This window comes from Dermochelys coriacea, chromosome 3 (genome assembly GCF_009764565.3).
Source record: "Dermochelys coriacea isolate rDerCor1 chromosome 3, rDerCor1.pri.v4, whole genome shotgun sequence".
NCBI lineage: Eukaryota > Metazoa > Chordata > Testudines > Dermochelyidae > Dermochelys > Dermochelys coriacea.
In genome coordinates, this window is record NC_050070.1 from 116,880,808 (window position 1) to 116,906,168 (window position 25,361).

At 41.2% G+C, this 25,361-nt stretch overlaps 1 protein-coding gene across 1 annotated transcript in view; it reads right to left on the reverse strand.

Moving 5' to 3' along the window:
- Positions 1-25,361, reverse strand: part of SYNE1 (spectrin repeat containing nuclear envelope protein 1) — a 507,598-nt gene that overhangs the window by 231,313 nt on the left and 250,924 nt on the right. The window contains 10 exon segments of the mRNA XM_043511213.1: positions 1,999-2,163; positions 3,814-3,957; positions 5,116-5,269; positions 6,060-6,232; positions 7,510-7,674; positions 10,882-11,037; positions 11,387-11,530; positions 13,586-13,768; positions 15,556-15,733; positions 21,695-21,831. Of these exon segments, the coding sequence (XP_043367148.1) occupies positions 1,999-2,163; positions 3,814-3,957; positions 5,116-5,269; positions 6,060-6,232; positions 7,510-7,674; positions 10,882-11,037; positions 11,387-11,530; positions 13,586-13,768; positions 15,556-15,733; positions 21,695-21,831 (1,599 nt within the window).

The following is a 25,361-nucleotide window of genomic DNA, read 5'->3' on the forward strand; positions in this document are numbered from 1 at the left end:
GTTTGTGTGAACCACTGGGCCAGTTTTGGTTCATGAAGACATTGATTCTTTGAGTTCTGAGTTCAAACTACCCCTGAAACTCTAAGAATAACTCAGCTGAAAATGTTAGATTTTACCTGATATTTTTGCTCTACTTCCGCTGTATATTTAAATAAAAGAATAGTACCAACAACAACAACAATATAGTCTGAGCCATAAAAAGGAACTGTAAGAAACTGAAGAAAGCCTTTGATGAATCACAATATGTTGAGGAAGAATCAACATGGCTTTGGTAAAGGAAAATCATGCTTCATCACTCTAATAAAATTATTTGAGGATGTCAGTAAGCATGTGGACAAGGAGGATCCCCAGTGTACTTGGACCTTCAGAAAGCCTTTGACAAGGTCCCACACCAAAGCCTCTTCAGCAAACTAAGCAGTCATGGAATAAGCAGGAAGGTCCTCTCATGGATCAGTAACTGGTTATAACATAAGAAACAAAGAGTAGGAATAAATGGTTAGTTTTCACAATGGAGAGGGTCCCTCAAAGATCTAGGATCTGTGCTGTTCAACTTATTCATAAATGCTATGGAAAAGGGGATGAACAGTGAGGTAGCTCAATTTGAAGACCATAAAAATTACTAAAGTCCACAGCTGATTGCAAAGAGTTACAAAGGGATCTCTCAAAACTGGGTGACAAGGAAACAAAATGGCAGAAGAAAATCATCACTGAGAAGTGCAAATGTGTATTGGAAACAATAATCCCTACAATACATACAAAATGATGGGGTCTAAACTAGATGTTACCACTCAAGAAAGATCTTGGAGTCATCATAAATAGTTCTCTGAAAACATCTGCTTAATGTGCAGCAGCGCTCAAAAAAATTAACAATATTAGGAACTATTAGGAAAGGGATGGATAATAAAACAGAAAATATTGTAATGAGACTATATAAATCCATGGTGTGCCCACATCTTGAATAGTGCATGCAGTTCTGGTTTCCCCATCTCAAAATAGATATATTAGAATTAGAAAACATGCAGAATAGGACAATGGAAATGATGAGGGGAAATTAAAAAGAATGGGACTTCAGCTTACACAAAGAAACAACTAAGGGGGATGAATATAATAGAGGTCTATAAAACCATGAATGGCATGGAGAAACTGAAGAGTAAAGTGTTATCTACACCTTCCTGTAACACAAGAACTAAGGGTCACCCAGTGAAATTGATAGTCATCAGGTTTAAAACAAACAAAAGGAAGTACTTCTTCACACAACACACAGTCAACCTGTGGAACTCATTGCCATTGGATGCTGTGAAAGCCAAAAGTCTAACTGGGTTCAAAAAAGAATTAAATAAGTTAACGTAGGATAGGTTCACAAATGGCTATTAGCCAAGATGGTCAAGGACGTGACCCCATGCTCTGGGCATCTCTAAACCACCAACTGCCAGAAGCTGGGACTGGACAGCAGAGGATGGATCATGCGATAATTGCTCTGTTCTGTTCATTCCCTCTAAAGCACCTGGTATTGGCCACTGTCAGAAGACAGGATACTGGGCGAGATGGACCATTGGTTTGACCCAGTATGGCTGTTCTTACGTTCTTAAGATGAACTAGTAGGCTGGAGGTGAATTGCTTGTCCCTTTGAAGTGAATGGGATTTTTGCCATTGATTTCATTGGAGTCAGGATTTCACTCTCATTTTGCGCCAATACAATGGGTAACAGACTTCTCATTTGCATCCAGAAATCAAGTTGTTAGACATAAAGTAAATGTCATTATTTGTGCCTGCAAATGGGAGGACCTGTTGAAGTACACTTGAAAAAAATCAAGCCCTGTAAGTCTTTTGCATGTCTAGAACATATTTTAAAAAACAGCAAAATAGTTCTATTACTGTGCTTCAATTTTTCCCCCCCAAGATAAACAAGGAATACAACCTCTCTGTCATGCAAATATTGTTATTGTATTTTACAAATGGAATTCATTTAGATCGGGTGCCATGCCACACATACTATACCTGTAGGTCTTGGAGTGTTGACTCATGTGTCTGAGCATCACCTTCAAGATATGATAAACACTCAAGTTTTTCCTGTTCCTTTTCCAGCCATACTTCAAAGGCCTTCAGTTTTCTTTGGTACTCATGATGTAAGTGAAGCAGTTTCTCAGATTTGGTTACAGCCTCCTGTTTGTTAAAAATACTTCATTTGAGCCACAACCAGTTAAGAGATTATAGAATCATAGAAACATAGAACTGGAAGGAACCTTGAGAGGTCATCTAGCCCAGTCCCCTACACTCAAGGCAGGACTAACTATAAATCCTAGAAATGAAATACAAAGTTTGGATCTAGAGCTGAACTTTCCCAAAGTTCAGGGGGTCTAGATTCAGGGGGATGGTTTGTGTAATTATAGAAAGAGAGGGGGCATATATGAAGATACAGATGTCGATTCAGATGGGAACTTTGTCTCAATTTGAGGCTATTTGGATCTGGTCTTTTGGTTTGAGACCATTTATAGTTAAAGCATTGATTAATACTAACAATGGACCTGATTTTTTATTTCATTTACTTTGTTTTTAAACTAGCACAACCCCAGTGATTTAATTGGAATTATTCCTGATTGTCACAAGCGTGAGCTCAGAATCTGGCCCATTTTCTTTTCAGGAATTCAGACCCTTGTCAACTACATACAATAATAGTTCCTCCTCTTATTTAGAGTATATAATAGCATTCCATATGGAGAATCTCAGTGTGTTTTGCTATATCTAAAGATAACTCTGCTGATTACTAAGAACTAGACTGTGTACCCTATACTTACACTGATAAACAATCATTTTCATGAGTAGTCCCTCCGATTTCACAATCTGGCCCTAAAACACTGCCATATCTGGGACACAACACCATAGCCATCATATATCAGCAACATTACAGAATGATGTTTTCAGAAGCAATACTAAAAGATTATCTACAACTGAAACTGCAGGGGGATTTCTGTAATTACCAACAGAGAAGTTTGTTCAGGACACTAGGGTTAAGTCCCATGCTTAATAAATCTACCATGAGATCTTTGCTGACTACAAGAGGGTTAGGCTTCATTTTTACATCTCATGTAAAAGATAGCACCTCCACTACAATGACCCAAGCATTATGCAGGACTGATAGAGAATCCGAACACTATTATTGCACCTAGGTTTCCCATCCACATTTTGTCCAGGACCTCACTGATTATTATTTTATCAGATGCCACAAATTCACAGCCCAATGTGGCCGATTGCAGATGAGTTTCTGCAAGTACATATAATTTTCAAAAGTTCATGATTTTTTAAGACACTGTATTAAAACTGCTTCAGCCTTCATCACTCTCTGACATCAAACTTTCCAAAATCCCTTCTGGGCTAGTGCTGGAACCTGCCAGCACTTACCATTGAGTGTAGCACTTACTTTGATGGGTCATATGACATGGAAGTCAATAGGACTCAGCCTCATACTAAGCTCTATATTTAGTAGGGACTGTAAAAGAAGGCCATTGGTGAATTACTTAACATCAGTACAAATACAAAGTGTTTACATTTGCCATATGACATGAATTCATGGTCAAACAAAAATCCTTCTTTGTATTTGCACTGATGTTTCTAAGCTTTCGGGTGGGTGAAATCCTAGCCATACTAAAGTCAATGAGAGTTTTGCTTTTGAATTCAAAATAGCCAGAGATATTCAATCTGCCCCCCAAATTATATACATTTAAAAAATTCTCAAACACACACACACACACACACACTCTCCCTCCACCCCAAACTCAAAGAAAAACATTGGAGTACTGCCAAGATAAACTGTACCATTATCCTGTCTTTGAGGAACTTGTATCGTTCTTGAAGGTCCTGGAGTTCAAGCTGGGTTACATAATGCTCAGTCATGCCAGTGCCTTTTGCTTCAATAGTCTCTAATAGGCTGCTGTGACTCAACACTTCTTCACTGATTAACTGCATAACACAGAGTAAATGAACAGGTTTACTAATGATCAATATTCAAACAAGTCCAGAGACAGCTTGTTTGTTTGTAAGGTAATTAGTGGGTTTTTTTTGGTCTATTAGTTTGTTGCTTACTTATATTGCTCTTACAGATTCTCTTCTCAATAGGTCTGCCCAGGCCTAAGTGACAGTGGAATTTTGCCCACTGAATTTATTATGGTTCAAGTTCTGCCATGTGCAAGACTAATTTCTTCCACGTTGCTATTTCTCTCATAAACACATAGCAGTGTATGCATTAGGGAAAAAAAATCCAAAGCCAGAGATCCCTATCAAAATAGAACTCCACTGCACTTACCCCTCTCTCCCTGAGGAGAGGATGGAAGCAGGAATGAATCACAGTCAGATGTTAGCCACATTGCTTAATGCACTACTCAAAAGCACTCAGATATTAAAGTGGTTAAGGATGTGCATGTGTGTAAGAAACTACCTCGCATAAGACTTCACTGGAGAAATAACAGCAATAATGACATTGCATGGCAATTAATAACCACCTGGATTAAGCTCCTGAGGCTTCACTTTGTGCCCTGAACTCCTTGAACTGGCTATTTGCTTATATCAAATGTCTGACTCAAAACACATTAGTACTTAACTAAATGCAGCATATGACTATAATGCAGACTGGGTCTGATTCACTGTTGCCCAGCACTCTGTGTAGTTATATAAACCAGCACACAAACGCTGCTGTGAAGTAAAACATGTCCATTCTAATGTCATAGCATATTGTGCCATTTTGAACAAGAATATGAGAGAATTATGAGAATATAAACTTGAAGATTTATCACTAAGGCTTTTTTTTAAGTCAGTTGGCCAAAATTTGAACTTCACCCTACCATGGACAGATTTCCTGTCTAGTATGGTTTATAGTACTGTTCCTCCCCCCAGCAATTAATGGCTGCAGCAGCAGAATTTAATGAGGAAACAGGACTTCAATCTGAACAGCTATCTGCCTGATTTCTAGTGCATACTCCAGGGTAGGATCTAAGTATCAAACAGTTGTATCTGTCTGTTTAGACATCATGGTAATATTTATTCCATTATAACATACAATAAAACTATTACTCATACCACCAAGGAGGATTTTTCTTAAGACTATAGTAACAGTAAACAAACCTTTGCTTTACTGAGGACAGCTGTTTTTTCCCTCAGCTCTGCACACTGTCTCTCAGAAGCATTCATGCTCGCTTCCACTTTGTCCATCCAGCTGGAAAATTTACGAACATCATCCTGGTAACTTGTCCATTTGGACAGCGCTCCTTCCAGATGACTACAATTTAAAAATACATATCACTTGATATTCAGTATCTCATATCATTCTAGCAATTAGACAAGGCAATAAACAGTCATTCAAGTTTTAGGTTTGTTAAGGGGACAGAATGAAAAGAGACATGTAATATGCTGAACTGCCCTATGAAAAGTGCTACAGATTTTGGCTGGCTAATATACAGAAAGGTACCAATATTGAAGCTACTTGCCCACATCTGAAAAGGAACAGCAAAGGATATTAGTGGTGGATACAGGATGGTTGCAGTCCCAGCATATCCCTCAACCACGTGTGCACTAGCTCTAATAAATATATGGGTAAAGCATGGTATAAGAGAATAGAATCTATAAGTCTTGACTCCAAGTACCCTACTTAGTATCTGCTCCCTAATGTATGATGAGATATAATCTACTGATAAATAGTCTTGGTTATTTGAAACTTGGAAATGTTTGTAATTAGAAATGATCACCATATTTTTGTCCTATGACTACACAGGTGTTAGCACGCCACTTCACTTTGAATGGTCCCTTAGAATATGTGCTCACTCTTTATGCTAAAATATCTGCTCCACCTTGCATTTAGCTGTAACACACTCTCAGTACCTTTCCCAGACCTGAAGAAGAGCTCTGTGCAGCTTGAAAGGTTGTCTCTCTCACCAACAGAAGTTGGTCCAATGGAAGATACTACCTCGCCCACCTTGCCTGTCTTGTAATCATATGACTTCTGGAGAAAATGCTGATATTTTCAACTGTGTTGTCTCCCGTTACCATTCCCCACTCACATCTCTTTTTACCTTTTACAGTGAATGCAAGAGGACAAGAGAGAAGCCCACGTTTCCTTAAGTATCTGTAACTGTTGTTCAATGACGGGCACTCCTTCTGGAGAAGTGTTTTGCAGAACAGATTCTCCTCTTGTCAGCATCATTTTCATCTGGATTTCCTTCTCCTGCTTCACTGATAACAGTCTCTAGAAAGCAAACAGACCTCGTTCTAGCCTCATTGTTGTGACATGTATGTAGTCCTTCTCCCAAAATGAGAGGAAATGGTTAATAAACGTTACTAGAAAAGGAGCTGCTACACTACACTTTGAATGGATTGTACAAGCTGTTTATTGGGAGGGTGGGCTTGACAGCTGGGTCTCCCTAGTAAAAGAGGCCTTTCAAAGGAAGGGTTTGGCCATAAGAGAAACCCTAGCACTTAGGGAGAGGGGGAGAGAGAGAGTGTGAGTTTTCCTGGAATCTGGGCAGAAAGGGCTTTGCTCTACAGATTTCCAAGCTGAACACTATAGAGAAGAAGAGACTAAGAACTAGAACTCTCACTGTCTCTATAGTGATCCATGGAGAACAGGAGATATTTTGTGGTGAAAGAGCCCTTCTGCTGTGGTGCTGAAATAAAACTCTGTTTAAGACCTATCTACAACACTATGGTGCCTCGACTTTTGAAATCTGGTGACCCCAGTATTGCCAGCTCTCACAATTTTATCACATCTTGCAGCATTTGGTGTTTTTCTTAAACCCCAGCTCCTGGAGTTGTGTACGTATGGGATTTTCAGCTTTCATTAAAAATAAAAAGTGACTGTCTAGCTCTTATGGTTGTGCAGAAAAATAAGACATGAACTCTGAACCCACTTCAAAATAGAAGGCAAATGAAAAGAATGCTAACTTTATTATTTAGTTAAAAATCATGAGATTTCAACTCTCATAATTTTGGGGCCTGACTCAGGATTTTTAAATGCTGGAGATAGACAATGCTGGGGATGCCCAGTGTTACCAACAATAACGTAAACATGATCATCCACCATCTTTTTTTGGGGGGGGGGGGTAGAGCATTGCAACATTTTCTGTAAAGTGATATGAGTAATGCATTAGTTACTACTAACAAATAAACTACATTAACAGAATGTTATGGTTACACAATACAGCACTTAAGTCACTTGTAAAATTTGACACAGTATGATTGTGTAACTAAAAACAATATCATACTTTCTCTATAGCCTTAGTTAACAACGTATCATCTTGAATTTTTTTCTTCAATATTTACACCATTTTCCATGTCACAATGGTCTAGTATATCTTTCTTATCTTATCCTTTTTACACCAAAAGGCAACATTTTTTCCAAATGTTTTTTTGAAGTAAATGAATGGTGTTTGAATTTTGCAAATTTACTTATAGTGGTCACTATTTCATAGCAACTGAAGTAATGTATCCTATGTGTGTCATCTTTGTAGCCATTTGTTTACATACCTCCAGCTTTAATATTCTGCTGTCTAGAACACTTTTGTCTGCTGTGGGGAGACAATAAGATTCCAGCATATGAACTGTATCAGCCATCCAGCCCTTGAGCTCTTTTATGCCATGAGAGAACTGATGGTGCTCTGCGACAATCCTATCCATTCTGGAAACCTTCTCCTGAAATTCATATAGAAATTAACACTGCCAACCATTCCAGTGATTGTTACTGCTCAATATGCGCTTAGAGCAGGTGGCTAAACTGCGGTCTACCATATTTCATGCATATGTTGCATGCTCAAGTGCGTATACGTGCAGTTATCTGCTTTGCATATACAAACATGAGTGGTGCACGCACTATATGCGTGTGCCAATTTTACAAGTACACTACATTTAGTCCCCCAAATTAGAAGATTTGGCTCTTCAAATGCTCCCTTTTTCAGTCTACTCAATGTATCAATAGATCTAAGTGTTTAAACAAATCAGTCAGTCTCCTAAATAACTACATTAGCAAAACCATTTGAAGTACTTACTTATAAGTGAGGAATTTTTTTACGTAAAGTAGCCATTTTCATTTACATTTTTTCAATTAATAGATTCCATGGTCAGAAGGGACCACTCTAATAATCTTATTTATCCACCTGTATAACACATGCCATAGAACTTCCCCAAATAATTATCAGAGCAGACCTTTTAGAAAAACATCCACCCTGGATTTAAAAATTGTCAGTGGTGGGGAATCTATAATAAGAACTGGTAAATTGTTCCAATGGTCAATTATTCTCACCATTAAAAATGTATGGCTTAATTGCAGTCTAATTTGTCTACATGCAATTTTCAGTCACTGGATCATATTATTATACCTTTCTCAGCTAGACTGAAGAGTCCATTATTAAATATCTGTTCCCCATGCACATATCTAAGATTCTAATCAATTCACCCCTTAACTTTCTCTTTGTTAAGCTAATACATTGAGCTTTTAGAGTCTATCACCATAAGGCATGTTTTCTAATCATTTAATCATTCTCTGATCCCTCTCCAAATTATCAACATCCTTCTTCAATTGTGGACACCAGAACTGGACATAATATTCCAGCAGCAGTCACCCAAGTGCCAAATACACAGGTAAAATAATTTGTCTACCTCTACTCGAGATTCCCCTGCTTAAGTTCTTTTGGCCAGAGCATCACATTTGGAGCTCATGTTCAAGTAATTATCTGCTCCCACCACAAAACTTTTTCACAGTTACTGCTTCCCAGTATAGAGTCCCCCATTTTGTAAGGATGGCCTATATTCTCTGTTTCTAACTAATAAATTTACATTTAGCCATATTACAACATTTAATGTTTGCTTGTGCCCAGTTTACCAACTGACCAAAATCGCTTTGAATCAATGACCTGTCTTCATTATTTCCCACTCCCCAAATTTGTGTGTCATCTGCAAACTTTATCAGTGATGATTTTATGTTTTCTTTCAGGTCACTGATAAAAATATTAAATAGCATAGGGCCAAGAGCTGGTCCCCGAGGGATCCACAGGAAACATAGCCACTCTATGATAATTCCCCATTTACAATTACATTTTGAGACCCATCAGTTAGCCACTTCAAATATATACTATATACTATATACAGAACTAAATACAAAGAATTATTAAAATAATATTAGATACTAGGGCTTAACTCCATAAAAATATGTATACTTCACAAATCTATCACCCTTCTAGAGGAGGGACATAAAACCTGACCTTGTGGACAGTAAATTCACTCCTTAATTTCAGTACTATCTTTAACTCAGCCCATTGTGTCTATGTTCTGAAGTGTCATATGGCAGAGAGATTTGGAGTAGTTAATGGACCCCAAATTGCACGTAATTTCTCATTTGAATTTGTCTCTCTTCCGTTTCCAGCTATTGATTTTTGTAAGGCCTATTTCCATTTTCTTACATCTTTTTCTTCCACATATGGACCTTGCCTTACTTTACCAATGCCTTCATCACCTCAGCACTGAATTATTTCAATACGCTCCACACAGGGCTGCCCCTGAAGATCACTTAGAAACTTCTGGTAGTACACAATGTGAGCACACACTTTTGTAGGAAGGCATCTCGCAGCTCTGTGCAAGCAGTGGCACTCTGCTGATGCTTTGGGTACAGATCTTTGGGATTGCCCCATATAGGAAGGTAGATAGAGCCGGGGGTGTGTGAGACATTCCACAAACTCCCATTCTCTGATTTTAAGATATGCAAGGAATTCCATTAGTTTCAACTTGGGAGAATTTCTCCCTATTCCTTTTCCCTTCCTGTGTTTTTTTTTTTTTTAATCATCATGAAGAGCATGATATGGCCCTATATACAATATTTTTGTATATTATATGACTATGTTTCATACTCTATTTGTGTACACTTAGTTGACAAATTAACAAACTAGTAATTATTAAAAATAGAAATGAGATACTTTATTAAATGGTCTCATATTAAATGGTCTCCAATAACACACTTCTAATATTCATAATTATTGTTTATATTACAGTAGTGCCTGATTTATCTCCAACTGAGATCAAGGCCCCACCATGACAGGCATTGCAGGAGTGATATAGTCCTTGTCCTAAACAGCTTACAATCCAAACAGACAAGGAAGACAAGAGGGGAAAAGGGAGGCACACAGCGATGCGTTGACTTGCCCAATGTCACACAGCACGTCAGTGGGATAGATGGGAACAGGATGCAGGTCTCCCAGCCTCAATCCAGTGCCCAAGCCACTAGAGAATGCTACCTCGCTCTGATAACTCAAAAACGCCCTAACAGCTAACAAATGCTTTTTAAAAATGCTGAAACCAATCTACCAACTTCTAGACACAGAAATTCATAATGGAGATAATAAACTTTAATATGAGGACTGGTTAAGTATTAGCAACATGTCAGTATTGTGATTCTGTATAAAATACCCCTAAGTTTTGAAAAATAATTACCTTACATGCTCCTGGGGATACTGATTATCAAACTAAATGATCCTAAATGCCGTAAATCATGGCTTGCTTTTTTCATTCAAAACATCCAAATTTGTTTCATTTAAAACATAACTCCCTGCAAACTACCATTTTTTGCGGGGGGCTGGGGGGGAGGAAGGAATTATATCCCATGTATGTGGACTCTCAGTTTCTCTTCTCAGATCAATGCATTGGAAAAAACAATTAGCTCAGCGTTCAATCAGGTAAACCATCCACACACACCTTTCCCCTCTATACCACAAGCCTCAGACATAGGATAGAGCAGACATACCATACAATACAGCAGCAAGACCATTGCGATATTTCAGAATTCAACCATTCGTTTTCACTCGTCACATTCACAAGAACTGCTGGAAAGCGCACACAGTGGGGGTGCATTACCTTGGTTAGATTGCTTAGAGCTAGGTATTGAGAAGATAGCTGAGACACTCTGCGCATAAAGCTTTTGCTGGCAGCTTGCTCCTCCCACAGCTGCTGAGCTTTTTCTTTTAGCCTGTTGAGCTGAGGCTCGTGGCAGCTTATTTCCTCAAGGACAGACTGTAAAGCACAAGCATGTTACTATTAAGTGCGGGTGCAAAAGAGCAAGCAAAAAAGAAAGCAAGCAGCCCTGTTAACGTGGAAATTCGTGCCCTGGCCATCAGCAAGCATCTTAAAAAAAGGCAACAGTTGATCATTATGCACATGATACAGTCACAGAAAGGAAACCACATATGCCATCAAGAAGTGCTGAGACACAAAATCTGCCTGAGGATTGAAGTCAGCCCCAAAACTGGATGCAGCCTTTAGCTGGAGATCAGGGTGCCAGCATGATCAAGCATTTATTAGGAATTCATGACACAGGAAACCAGGCTAGGGATGACTGGATACGTTTTTAGGCCCTTATCACCTGTAACTTTTGTTGTTCTTTCCTCTTTGCAGGGAGGTCATGCAGTCGACTACTGCTTTCTTGCATCATCTTCTCAGTTGTGTTCAGCCAGTCCTGGAAAGGCTCAGCACTTGCTTCAAAGTCCTTCATCTGGATCTTTAAGTTCTATGGAGACATTTAAAAAAAAAAATCGATGCACCACTAAGTTTGCTGTAATGTTATTATGCAATTTATAACCCAAACACAGAGATATGCATACACAGGTATGCTAAGGTGTGAAGGGTTCATTTCAGCTCTGCTTTCTCCCCCACCCTGCACAAATGCTCAGGGGGAAGGCTATGTTTGGGAGCCAGAGTGAGGAAAATGATTTTAAAATGGACATCTTCACAGCCAAGAGCTGTAGGACTTAGTTGAACCATTACTTTCTGATTGTAATATGCTTTACTTTCAAGTCCTTATAAATAAGCCTGTAAAAGACCTTGCTGACTGCATGTTTTCCCTCTGGACTCCTTCCACTGGCTGAGAGAATATCATCAATGTGGCGTAAAAGCTCTAACCAGCATAGTTCAAGTAGTTTAGTTTTCTCTAGGTGGTTTTTTTTTTTTTTTTTTTTTTTAAAAACACACTAATTTTCTTTTCATTCCTATCACTTCAGAATGAAAGATTTAGGATGTGGGACTGAAACTTCTGGGTTTAGAAGGATTAATCCCCATCCATGTGAGAAAAGCACAGGATGTGTCCACTGTACTGCATGACATCTCCCCACACATCCACTCTGAGACAAAGAAGGCCTAAATCAGTGTAGCTCCATTGTCTTCAGTGATGATTTACAAGAGGTAAGGATCTGGCCCAAAGAGTTTCCTACATTTCCTGTCAATGCAATTTAAAACTGACCTAAAAGATATTTTCTGTCTCAATTTGAAGTCAGGAGCTTGAAACTGGAATCACTGGAAGAGATTTTACGGCCTATGTTATGATCATCCAGTCTGAAGTTCTGTGTCATGGCCCCTTCTGGACTTGAAGTATACAGTGTTAGAAATTAAACATCTTTCATAGAATCATAAAATATCAGGGTTGGAAGGGACCTCAGGAAGTCATCTAGCCCAACTCCCTGCTCAAAGAAGGGCCAAACCCCAATTTTTGCCCCAGAGTGCCAAACGGCCCCCACAAGGATTGAGCTCACAACCCTGGGTTTAGCAGGCCAATGCTCAAACCACTGAGCTATCCTTCCCCGGGATAAAAAACTATGCTACTTGAATCAGACATTTTGAAAGGTGAAGACTACTGTGGTGTCACATTGTATCTATGATTAAAATATTTGCTTGGGTAAATCTTAATTACATTTCAGTGGGACAAACTTGGTCTAGTGATTGCATGAAGGCCCAGATTCTGATAGTCTTACTCGTGTTTAATAGTAGCTTGCTATTTGAGCTGGCCCATTTAAATCAGTCGAATAACTCATGGAGCAAGGGTATCAGAGTCTTGCACTAAAACAATGTATTTTCATGTACCTTAGCTATTTGGTGTATTGGATGAAGCTCAAGCGGCTGAGGTTGAGCCAGATTCCACCATCCTCTACCTTGACTAGTACATTACTATGTGAGCTATGATATTTAAATTAATGGGATGATTTGTCTGGTAAATAACTACTCAATAGGAGTAAGGGTGACAGAATCTGACCCTCTGAGCTTAGCCATTTTCCAGTTGCATCAAACGAGGGGCACTTAGAACTAGTTATGAAAGAGCCATAGATTCCAAGGCCAGAAGGGAGAACCACATTATCTAGTCTGACATACTGTCTATCACAGGCCACCACTACCACCCAGCATCTGTACACTAAATCTCAACCAAAATTAAGCCAAAATATTACAGCCCACAGAAGATTAAACTATTATATGTGATAGGCAGAGAATAGGAGGGACTGAGACACAATAATACCCACTTGAACCCAGCAAGTGACCCACACTCCATGCTGCTGAGAAAGGCAACTCCCCTGTCCCCCACAAGCCATTGCCAATGTGACCTAGGGAAAAATTCCTTCTTGACGTCACATATGGGTGATCAATTAGACCCTGAGCACGACCAAGAACCAGACAGCAAAGCTGGCCCTACTCAGTAACAAGAAATGTAAAGCACTCAGTCTATCAACATGCATGTAATCAGAAAGGCAAAAAAAAAAAGTTTCTATTCAATCCATTTCCTGTTTGACTGGCTCCATACCTCCAAAGCAGATTCCTTCTGGTGCAGGGTGGAGAGAAAATTTTTCCAGTCTTCTTTAGCAGTAACAACTTTGGCCTGGATAACTTTAGCCTTTTCTTGGGGCAGAATAGTGCTCAGCAGTTCTCCCTTGAACACCACAATGTTTAGTTTATGCTGGCCATTTTCACTTTCAGATAAGGATTCCTTGGCAAAAGAAATTAGCCAATTAGTTATACATAATGTGCAGAAAGAGTTTTCACAATCACACCAACTCATGTTTGTTTAAATGCATTCCACTTTATACCCAGTAAAAATCAGAGGCTTTAGGGACAGCAACAACCTAGGCCAGAGGTACCACGAGCCTAAACGAAAGGGATACTAACAAGCTCGGACTGAGAATTCATAAAATGACCCATTCTTTACTGGGATAGGATACCGCTTTGAAAATCTCAATGTGTTGCAAGAAGGAGCAGTACTAGGGATTCAATATGTGGCAGGTAGACTTTGCTCAGAGTAGATATTGAACGAATACCCAGGCATCGTGGTCTGAGTTACTTTGCTACTGGAGAGATCATCTTTTAGGTGACATATACAGTGTAACTCACTTGGAATCTTCAATAACCACATAGGCCTTTAAAAACAAAACAAAACAAAAAAAAAAAACCCAAGAGCGTAGGGGTGTTAACCCTGCTATTCGGGACAAACGCTAAATTGTGGTAGCTACATTCTGCTTAGTTACCTCCGCAATTCAAGGTATTCTGCATTTCTTGGAGCTATTGCATAATGTGGATATGTCAAAAAACAAATTTCAAATTCCACCTCAGAAGTACCTGTATTTCAGTTATGGGTGAAATTTCTGTGTATAATTGTAAAAGTATTTTGTGAATCTTTAGATTGAAAAGAAATATATAACTAAAGCTATTTATTATGATGATGATCAGAATTGCCATAATTTAAAGCTTCTGGTTCACAATTACCTTACCAAATTATTTCCAGATTAAGAAGTTATGGGCTTAATGCAAAAAATTAATGGGTGAAGTTCTGAAGTTAATCCAACATTAAGCAAAATTTTAAGTACAATTCCAAGGGGAAAATTATCTGTTTTGGGACTTGGAATATGCAGATAAACTATTGAAGAAGGATTAGTATTACCTTTAATTGAAAAATATACAAGTTAATTGCCTGCTGGCATGTTTGTGGTCCTTTACTTACATTATAAAGATTATATTCATACATGATGAAAAGTTTGCAGAAACTATTACGTTGAAATAGTTTCAGGTACCACATAACGTTCTTGCCTTCCATTTTGTGTTGTTGTTTTACAAACATTTTCCTGTTTTTAAAAAATATGTTTCCCCCGTGTCACTGTGTGAAAGACCCAGATGGATAGAGGAAACTGACTGAGTATTCTAAATTTAATCGCACGGTGTGACTGCGGCTCAAGCCGACATACCTGAGCCAACATTAATTTAGCTGGCTTGGGTCCTCAAGTGGTGAAGCTCTGGCAGAATGGGTTTCTGCGCAGGCTGTACAAGCCTATCCAGAACCCCGGATAGACCCCTCCTGTGCTACTGAGACTTGAGCTAGCTAGAGTAAAGTTTGCTCAGGTCTGTGAGTTTGGGCTGTAATCACACCCTATGTTTACAGTATAGACATGTCCTAGAATGTGGAAAATAGTGAAAATGGCTATCCACAAAAACAAACCAACCAACCAGAGAAAAAAAAATTCTCTAGTCCTTCTCAGTTATAGTCATAATTAGTCTTGCTGTAACAATAGTAAACTAAAAATAGTAAGTAAACAAAATTCAGATAGATGTGTTGGTTTTAAGCTAATCATGTCCCTCTTAAATCAGTATCTGATTTTTTTTTTCCACCAAATGCATCCAATGAAGTGAGCTGTAGCTCACGAAAGCTTATGCTCTAATAAATTTGTTAGTCTCTAAGGTGCCACAAGTACTCCTTTTCTTTTTATCTGATTGTGGTGCAATTACCTGTATTTTCTGTAGACTTGTCAGTGCTTCATTGATATTTTGAGGCATGTCAAAGCATTTGGCGGTGGTGATTTTTGAACTGACCAGCCACTGTTGGAAGTCCCTGAAAGCTGTCTGGAATCTCTGCTGCAAAACCTCCTCTTTATTCTGACAGCCCTTTGAAGCTTGTAGACAGAGGCTGAGTGTCATTTTACGGAGTTAAATGAAAACAGGGGGGAATGGGAGATTCAATTAGATACAATGAAATAGGTATTTCCACAGGTATTATACGAAAACTCACATTATATATACTTTGAGACTAAAAGCAACTGAACAATTTGTTTAGGGTTAGATTGTGTTCTTATCTTATATGGCCATGGGGGGAAAAGCCACCACCTCCTGCAAAACCTAACAGGTCTAGAGTACATACTTCCCACCACCACAAGCAAGTAAGAGTGAGCAGAGCCTTGGCTCCACCCCCAAACTGCACCGGCCAGCAGAGCTGAGTGAAAGTGAGAGCGGCCAGGGAGGAGGGAGTAAAATGAGCACTGTAAAGAGCTGTTGCAACTTAATTCCTCCCAGGAAAAAAGGAAAAGCAGGAGAGGAATTGTGATGCTGAGTCACAGATTTTTCCCAGGGCTCATTCTGATGAGTAATACCCTTGCTAGAGCTGGGTGACTTTTTCCACATGAATAGTGTGTTCACCAAAAAAATAATAATGAGATTTTGGTAGACTAGAACCTCTTCGTGAATTCAACAGCAATTCACTAAGTAGTTTTGGCCACTTCCTCCCCTCCCCCCCCAGAATTTAGGTGATGTTTACAAAATGGCCAGTGGTGATGCTTCTGCCATCCTTATAACTCTTAGCTAAGTGTTCAGGGCACTCACTTGGCATGTGGAAGACCCAAGTTCAATTCCCTCTGTGATGGGGGCCCTGTGTGTCAAGTTGGGGTGCCCCCGTCGGCCTACTGCTGGGTTGGTACACCCCATCACCCTGTCGTCAGGATTCCCTGTTAAGTGGGTGATTTCGGCCAAGTGGGTCTCGGCCCTGACAAGGTCGCTTAACCGACTAGTCCGTTCTCTCTGGGCCCACAAAAGAAACTAACAGAAGGGGGGACAGGCAATAGTACCTAGCAGCAATTGGGTTGCAGTCCCTGGGCAGGCACATAAACAATCTAGGGCCCTGCAGCCCCCGGCACTTGGTGAATTAGTCTCCTGGGCACAACAATCAGGCTGCAGCCCTGTGTGGGGCAAAACAAACAGACAGTCTGTCGGCCTTACTTCCCTCTGGGCTGGGACACAGAGCAGGCAGCAGCCACCTCAGTGGGTGGCGGCTTGGCTTCCCTAGCAGTCTCTGCCGTTGGTGAGTCACCTGGAGCGTAGTCCAGGTCTTCAGGCTCTACCACCAGAGGTGTTGCAGGAACTGGAAGTGTACATCCTTCCTCCTCTGTCGCCTGCCCTGACTGAGCTGGGCTGACTTCTTTTATCTGGCTTCTTCACCTGGAGCATACGCAGCAGGGGAAAGGGGGCACGGCCATATGGGCCCACAATGATTGGCCTGCCCCCAGCAGCCAAGTGTGGGATTGGTACACCCCGTCACACACCCTCCCCCTCAAGTCCAGATCAGACGGTTGCCCCCCATCCTTTCCTCTCTCCCTCCTACCCAGGAAAAGAAGTCCGCATTTGCGTGGGCTTGGCCTGGGTGATTAAGTACCTCAAATTCGTAGGGTTGGAAGGCAAGGTACCATCTCATAATTCTGGCATTAGTGTCTTTCATAGAATGGAGACATCACAGGGTTGCATGACCTGCGATTAGTTGGAAGGGATTCCTCAACAGGTAGTACCATAGGGCTTCAACAGCCCATTTCACAGCCAGTCCCTCTTTTTCTATTGTGGAGTACCTTGTCTTGTGATGGAATAACCTTCTACTCAGATAGAGCATCAGGTGCTCCTCCCCCTCATGCTCTTGTGACAGGACCACTCCAAGGCCTGCCTCTGAAGCACTGGTCTGGAGTATAAACCTTTTTGAAAAATCTGGGTGAAAAATGACTGGCTCCTGACTTAACCGTTTCCTCAAGGTCTGGAAAGTGTATTCGCAGTCCCTAGACCACTGTACTCCCTTGGATTCGGAGTTTTTCATCAGGTCTGTTAGGGGTGCTGTTAATGTGGCAAACTCTGGAAAAAAACATCTGTAGTAACCGGCCAAGCTCAGAACTGTCTCATCTACCTCTTGGTCATGGGAGTTGGACAGTCTCTCAGGGCTTGGACCTTATCCATGAGTGGGCACAGCTGCCCCACCTCACCGCGTATTCCAGATATGTTACCTCCTTTTGTTCTAGGTGACACTTGGAGGGCTTGGCCGTCAATATGGCTTTTCCAAGGGCTTGCAGCACCACGGTGAGATGTCTAAGATGGTCCTTCCAGCTGGTACTGTATATCACTACATCGTCGATATAGGCTGCCGCATATTGCTCGAGTGGCTGCAGTAGCTGTTCCATAAGCCTCTGAAAGGTCACAGTGGCCCCATGTAGCCCGAATGGCACGGTCATAAATTGGAAGAGGCCAAACAGTATGGCAAAAGCTGTTTTCTCCTGGGAAGCAGGAGTCAGGGGAATTTGCCAGTATCCGTTTGTTAGATCGAGAGTAGATACGAGCTCGGCATTCCCCAACTGTTCCAGAATCTCTTCTACCCGTAGCATACGGTATGCATCAAACCGGGAGATTGCATTTACTTTTTGAAAATCTATGCAGAACCTCGTGAACCAGTCTGGTTTTAGAACAAGGATAACAGGACTTCTCCACTCACCATGGGACTGTTCCATGACCCCCAAGGCTAGCTTCACCTCAAGTTCTTCCTTGACAATCCCCCCCATCTTCTAGGGCAATGACTGGTGATCATCTCACACCCTCTGACCTGGGCTCGTAGCTATGTGATAATATGCCATCTTTGCCCATCTGGGGTGGGGTGATAGAACAGCTGGAAAGGACTGGGTCAGTCGTTGCAGTTGTTGTCATTGTTCTTCATTGAGCTCCTGCCCGATGACCATTGTGGTGTTGGGGGTGGGGGGTTGGGGTTCAATGCGTCTGGTCCTAATTCAGGGTCAGCCAGGTAAGGTGCAATTAGCATGCCCTTATGGGCCCTCCAGGCCTTTAAGAGGTTGATGTGGTACACTCGGATATTGTGTCGCTGTCCGGGCAACCGGACCTCGTAATCTACCAGTCTCACCCTTCTGCCCACTTCAAATGGTCCCTGCCATTTGGCTAACAGTTTGGACTCAGATGAGGGGAGTAACAACAAGACACAATCACTGGGTTTGAAGGTCTGGAGATGGGTGCCCTGGGTGTATCTCTGCCCCGGGTCTGTTAGGCTTTCATTAGATTATCACGGGAAAACCCTCCGAGCCTCTTAAGGTACTCCCGCAGCTGTAATATATATGAAACTGACCCTGTAACTCGGGACTCTTGTTCCTCCCAGGTCTTGTGAAGGAGGTCCAGGATCTCCCTGGGTTGCCTCCTGAAAGACAGTTCAAATGGAGAGAACCCCTTGGACACTTGGGGTACCTCCCGTATCGTGAACGGCAAGTCAGGTAACAGTTTATCCCAATGTTGTGGGTCGTCCTCCATGGATTTATAGAGCATTGATTTCAAGGACCCATTAAAACTCTTGACTAAGCCATCAGTCTGGGGATGGTAGACAGAAGTCTTCAGGGCCTGGATGTTTAGTAGCTTGCATAGCTCCGCCATTAGTCGAGATGAAAAGCTGGCGCCCCCAATCCATCAGCATCTCTTTTGGTATCCCGACTTGGGCAAACATTTTCAAGAGTTCCTTTGCTATGACAGTTGCAGTCGCAGCCTCGGGGTATCAGGTTGCATAGTCTACCACCATCAATATATAGCGGAACCCCGAGCCACTCTTCTCCAAGGGCCCAATTAGGTCCATGCCTATCCTCTCAAATGACATTCCTAGCACTGGGAGGGGGATCGGGGCGCCTTGGTATCCCTCTGGGACTGGGCCTTTGGCTCTCTGGGCAGTAGACATAGAAATCACTCTCTTCCCTATGGATGCTAGGCCAGAAAAACCTAAGGGCCACCTGGTCTTCTCTCGCCAATTGCAGCAGGTCACGCCGGAACTTACATGGCACCAGTGTTGGATCACTTCTTGGGTTTGTAGGTTCTTGGTCATCCAGTAAAGGTGTTCATCGTGGGCCTCAAAGCACGATCCTTGGGGAGTATGTGGATTGGCATCCCCTTCCTCCTCAGTTGGGGTCAATTGCTCCCACACACGACTCAGAGTGAGGTCTTCTCTTTGCTCTCTCAGGAAGTCCCATCAGTCACTCCCGCTTCACTTCCAGCATCTCCCCTCCTGTAGGGCATGGTCTGGGGCCTTCGGCAGGGCAGGAGGGTCTCTCCTCTCATCCTCCTTCCTTCTGGCCTAGGAATCCTCTCACCCACAGCCTCTGGTTTGTTTCTGCCAATGGACAGCGCACCCATTCTTGCAAGATCCCCCTAAACCAGGACCAGTCTTGACCACTGTTCGCTCTAAGCTGTGCACGTGCACACAGATCTTAAACCCCGGACACACGGCGAAACACTACGCGCACTCCAGCTTCAGCGGCTTCTTCTTTTTTTTTTTGCTTCAGCGGCGGCACAGAAGAAATTTTTTGCCTACATGGCCTGTTAAAAATTAGAGGGAACATTGGTCTTGACCTAGGACTACGGGATATGCCACCTCTTTGGCCAGACCAACCCGGCATGTCTCCTTGTGACTGCCCACCATTAGCTTTACCTTAGTGGCGGGGTATAGTTGTACATCCCCGTGGATGTACTGGAGGTATATAGGGCCTCTGTCCAGTCCAGTGACTTCACCAGATTGGCCCGTATGAGAGTCTGGCTGCAACCCAAGTCATTAAGACCAGATACTGGAGTGCCATTGACCTGCATAGGGACTATCAGTTTAGGTGAGCATCTTTGCCAGGCCCGAGAACCTGCTACCCAGACCAGGCCATAATTGCAGTCCATGAAAGGGCAGTGCTATCTGAAGTGTCCCTTCTGGCCACACTCATAACATCAACCCTTCAATGTGTCTGCCTCGGAGCTCTGTGGCACTGGCCCCAGCCTCCAGCTTCCCTTCCCTGTATACCTCATCACCCTGTTGTCAGAATTCCCTGTTAAGTGGGTCTTGGGCCCCCTGACGGGGGTCACAAACTAGTCCCTGGTCTCTGGGCAGACAAAACAAACAACCAGTCTGGAGCCCTGCAGCCTCCCGACTGGGCCAGCAGTGGCACTTGGTGAATTGGCCCCCTGGTCAGGGGAAAACATCAGTCTATGGCCCCTTGGTGGGGCAAAACAAATAGATAGTCTGTAGGACTTGCTTCCCTCTGGGCTGGGACGCAGAGCAGGCAGCAGCCTCCTCAGCAGGTGGCGGCTTGGCTTCCCAGCAGTCTCTGCCATCTGCAAATTTCCTGAAGCGTAATCAGGCTCTACCACTAGAAGCATTGCAGGAACCAGCAGTGTACGTCCTTCCTCCTCTGTTGCCTACCCCAACTGAGCTGTGCTGCCTCCTTTTATCTGGCTTCTCCACCTGGAGCATGCGCAGCAGAGGAAATGGGGAGTGGCCACCTGGGCCCACAATGATTGGTCTGCCCCCAGTGGCCCAGTGCGGGGTTGGTACACCCTGTCACACCCTCTTCTTCCTGATGTGAAAAAGGGATGCGAACTTGGGTCTCCTACACTGCAGGAGAGTGTCCTAGCCACTAGATTATGGGATATGCTCTCAATCTCTCCTGTGGAAGCTTTCCCACTTTGTATAAACAATTCAATAATCATTGAAGCAGGGATTTGAATTAGATTCTCCCACATTTTTGGTGAGTGTCCAAATCAACAGGCTATAGAGTTATTTTCACTCTCTGTCTCTGGCCCAATGACTATCTGTTGTCATTCACAGTGCCAATTCTTAACCATTCAAAGCTGAGTCTTATGACTCAATCGAGGCCTTAAAAAAAATTGGCAATTTTTTCAACCTTTACTACCATCAAGTTTAAGGCAATCGGTAAATAATCCACTGTTTACTTGTGAATTTCTAACTTATGGTATCCTAGATCAAAAGATATATGTTACATACACAGAGTATTGTTTAACTGTATATAAGATGAATGCTTACCTATTGTACTCTTTAATTAACCCTGAAACTTTTGCAGAATAGGTACTCAGATCCCTGGAAAATCTACAAAGGTCATTTAATTGAGTCTTGAGCTCTTCTGTTATATTCTCTGCCTTTGTTAGAGCATCCAGTGTTTCCTGGTGGAAAAAAACCCAAAAACAGTGTGAAAAGAACTGAAATTGTGGCTGTTCAATACTGTTGTCAACTAATTTAGATAAGGTGTGTCTTACATTATTTGTGCTGTGTTAAAGCGAGATGGTACCATTACTCAGAAAAATGGGATGTGTACATTTCCTCAGTGCTGTCACTTTTAAATAAACAAATTAATAAGAACAACACAGAATATTTTAAACATTAAGATGGGCAAAGTGTTTGGTACTTCTGCAAAGAAATACTGTCATTTACAGTTCTTTTGTAAGATCTGGCCAATATTTTCAATTCTGGTGCCTAAAAGAAGGCTCCCAAAATCAAATTTAGGCACCAAAACAGAACTTGCCTGATTTTGAAAGGTGCTGTGTACATCCTGTTTCCTTTAACTTCCAATGGGATTTGCAGGTTTTTAGCACCTCTGAATAGTCAGCTTCTACTTAGGTGCCTAAATATGGATTTAGGAACCTAACTTTAAGTATCCATATTTGAACATTTTGGGTAAATTTTTCAAAAGCACATAAGTGAATTAGGAGTCTAGGCTCCATTTTAAAAAATTCCTAAAAAGTCACTTCTGTAAATGGGACTTTGGACATGTTTGAAAATTTTACCCTTTGGCTAAAATTATTAGGGCTGAGAAAGTACTGGAATTAATCTGAAAATATTGACCTGAATTCCAAAGCAAATTTCAATCCAACCATGTTCATTACCCAACCATGCTCATCTTCTGAAAATATTTTAGTGTTCAAGCTTTTGTGTGTGTGAATGCTTATGTAAAATTCTGTTTTTTCTCAAATATTCTCCTAAAGCAAATTTCAAAGGGTACGTCTGACTTTAATAATTGTAATATATTTTTGTTGGTAAGTTGCCTCAACCACCCCATCAGAGAATAGAAACAATACTGTCTAATTTAAGCATAAGCAGAATGTGTGATGAATGTGGGGTATTTGGTCCAGGTTATTGATCTGTAACCCAAAAAGTGATAGATGCATTGGACTTCGAAAGGGAAGCAGAGTTTCACCACCTTAACCCACAGGCCACACACAGTGACAAGACCAATGATTACCATTCACTGAAGATGAACACGGTGTCAAAGTACAATGTCACAGCGAGTAGTCTTAATGCCTAGCCCGCTCTCTTGGTCAGGCCGGGGAGGAGTTTTTGAGAAACCCTCAGACTCACAGGGGAGAACGTAAGTGTGTTCTCCCTATAACTTTAGAGGAAAGTATCTAACTTAGCTAGCAAGGAAGCCTAAATTTAGATGAGGCTAAATATGTCTGAAGGCTGTCTGCTGATTAAAAAAAAAAAATCTCTTTTCCTCTACAGTTTTGTTCCAACTACTAAACCAAAATACTTTGGTTTAAAGAAGGCTGCTGACCATTTTATCACTAGCCACAAGTTGCTGAATGGAAGAAATGCAGATGCATGAAACCCAGTCAAACCCGCAAGACGATAAGTAGTTACTGGTCTAAGAGTGAAAGAATCATGTGATTCCACCCCAACACAGGTAAGGGCAAGAGGCCTATTATGTGAGGGGGTGCCCCGAGCGAGACCAGATATGGGCAGAGGTGCAGGTACACTCACAATATTCTCAATGGGATATCTGTGAACCATCTGCAAACCAAGAATTACTGCTCAAGAAATTAGCAAATAGTTTAAACTACAAAAAAAAAATAATTTGACAGTTTCACAATCTATTTGTGGACAATTACAAAGATAAAAAAAGCACAGCTCTTTGAATAGGTTGTTTACTGGGCAATATTCACTAAGATGTAATAAAAACTAAGAAGCTATTCAAAAGTCCAAATATATAGATCAGCAGTAAAAGATGTCAAATCTTTCATATACCTGCAAGACTCTAACAAGCCAATTGACTGGCTTGGTAGAACAGCATATGGACAATAGCCAAGCAACCTGCAGTGATAGCCTCCTTTCTAATCCCTTTTTACCAAAAACTCTGTCTGGATGGTTGTGGGTGGGTAAATGAAGTTTTTTACCCTGTAATGTACTGTAAATTAGGAAATTCAAATATATTACACATATTTTTAAAAAAGGCTGAACTGTCAGGAAAAGCCTTCCAGATTTTAGAGAAAAGGAAAACCACAAAATCCTGTTAGCTTAAAAAAAAAAAAAGTGGTTTGATTGCTCACCAGCGATGTAATATTAAGTTTAGTGAAACCTGTTTATAATTAACTTGGATACAGTGAAACTCAGCAGAATGACTGTCCAAAGGCATTTCAATACCACGTGTGTACAAACTACAGCTCTGATTATTCTGAAACCGTGAAAAACTGACTTCACCACAGGAATTTCCACCATATCTTTAACTAACCTACATTATTTATGTCCACATTACTAGTTATATCTGCTCTGACTCACTCAAACACCAGTAGATTCCACAGTTATTAAGACTGAAACTCCCAAATTGTCAATGATGTTCTAATACCAATATAATATTTGAATTAATTTATTTATTTACACACTGGTAATGTTGCTTAGAAATGAATGTAAGCTTATTTCTTTTAGCTACCATGCTACACTAAAATACCCAGAGGACATTTTCTAGCAGTAACAATTATGACATAATATTGATTGCTTACATACAGGATTTCTCAAGTTCTACAGTGTAGGACTCACTATTCTGAAATGTCACAAGTACTTCTGAAAAGAGAATATTTACTACAAATGCCCTGCACATAACAAATTCATGTTTGAAGGAGTTTTTATTTTCAATTAACCTACCACTACCACCACTGAAAGATCTTTATAATAGCATACTATAATTTCACGCACAAGCTGTCCAAAATGCAGAAACCTGGGTTTTCTTTTAAAGTGCAGTTATGAACTGAAAGAGACTATTTACCACTGTGGGCTACATATGCAGCTCTCTCTGTGTTATGTGGCCCACATCCACACAGTATATATATTACCTTTATGGCCCTGAGGATGTCACATGGGCCACAACTGTGTGCTGATTGGGCCACAGGTTGAGAACCACTGAACAATAGATACCTACATTGTATATATCTATATAAAGCCCTGCAGAGCCAACACTGCTCTGGCAGTGAAATGGATTTGATTCTGGATCATACATCAATAGAATTCTTAGATAAGTTCTAAATGTGGGATCTTTTATTATTGCTATTGCCTAAGGAACATAGCTTGACTTTGGGATACCAGAATGAGCTTACAAACACTAACAATTAGGAAAGATATTTTAATTCTAAGCACACATGGCAATCGAGTCAATGTAAGATAACAGAAATGGAATTGCTGTCATGTCTTTTTTATGGTCACAGTATAACTTCAAAGGAAGTCCAAAATGGCTGGATCATTATTAAAAATGTAAGAATGCCCATAATGGGTTAGGCAATGGTCCATCTAGCCCAGTACCCTGTCTTCCAACCGTGGCCAATGCCAGATGCTTCAGAGGGAATGAAAAGAACAGGTAATCATCAGGTGATCCATCCCCTGTCGTCCATTCCCAGCTTCTGGCAAACAGAGGGAAAGGGCACACAGA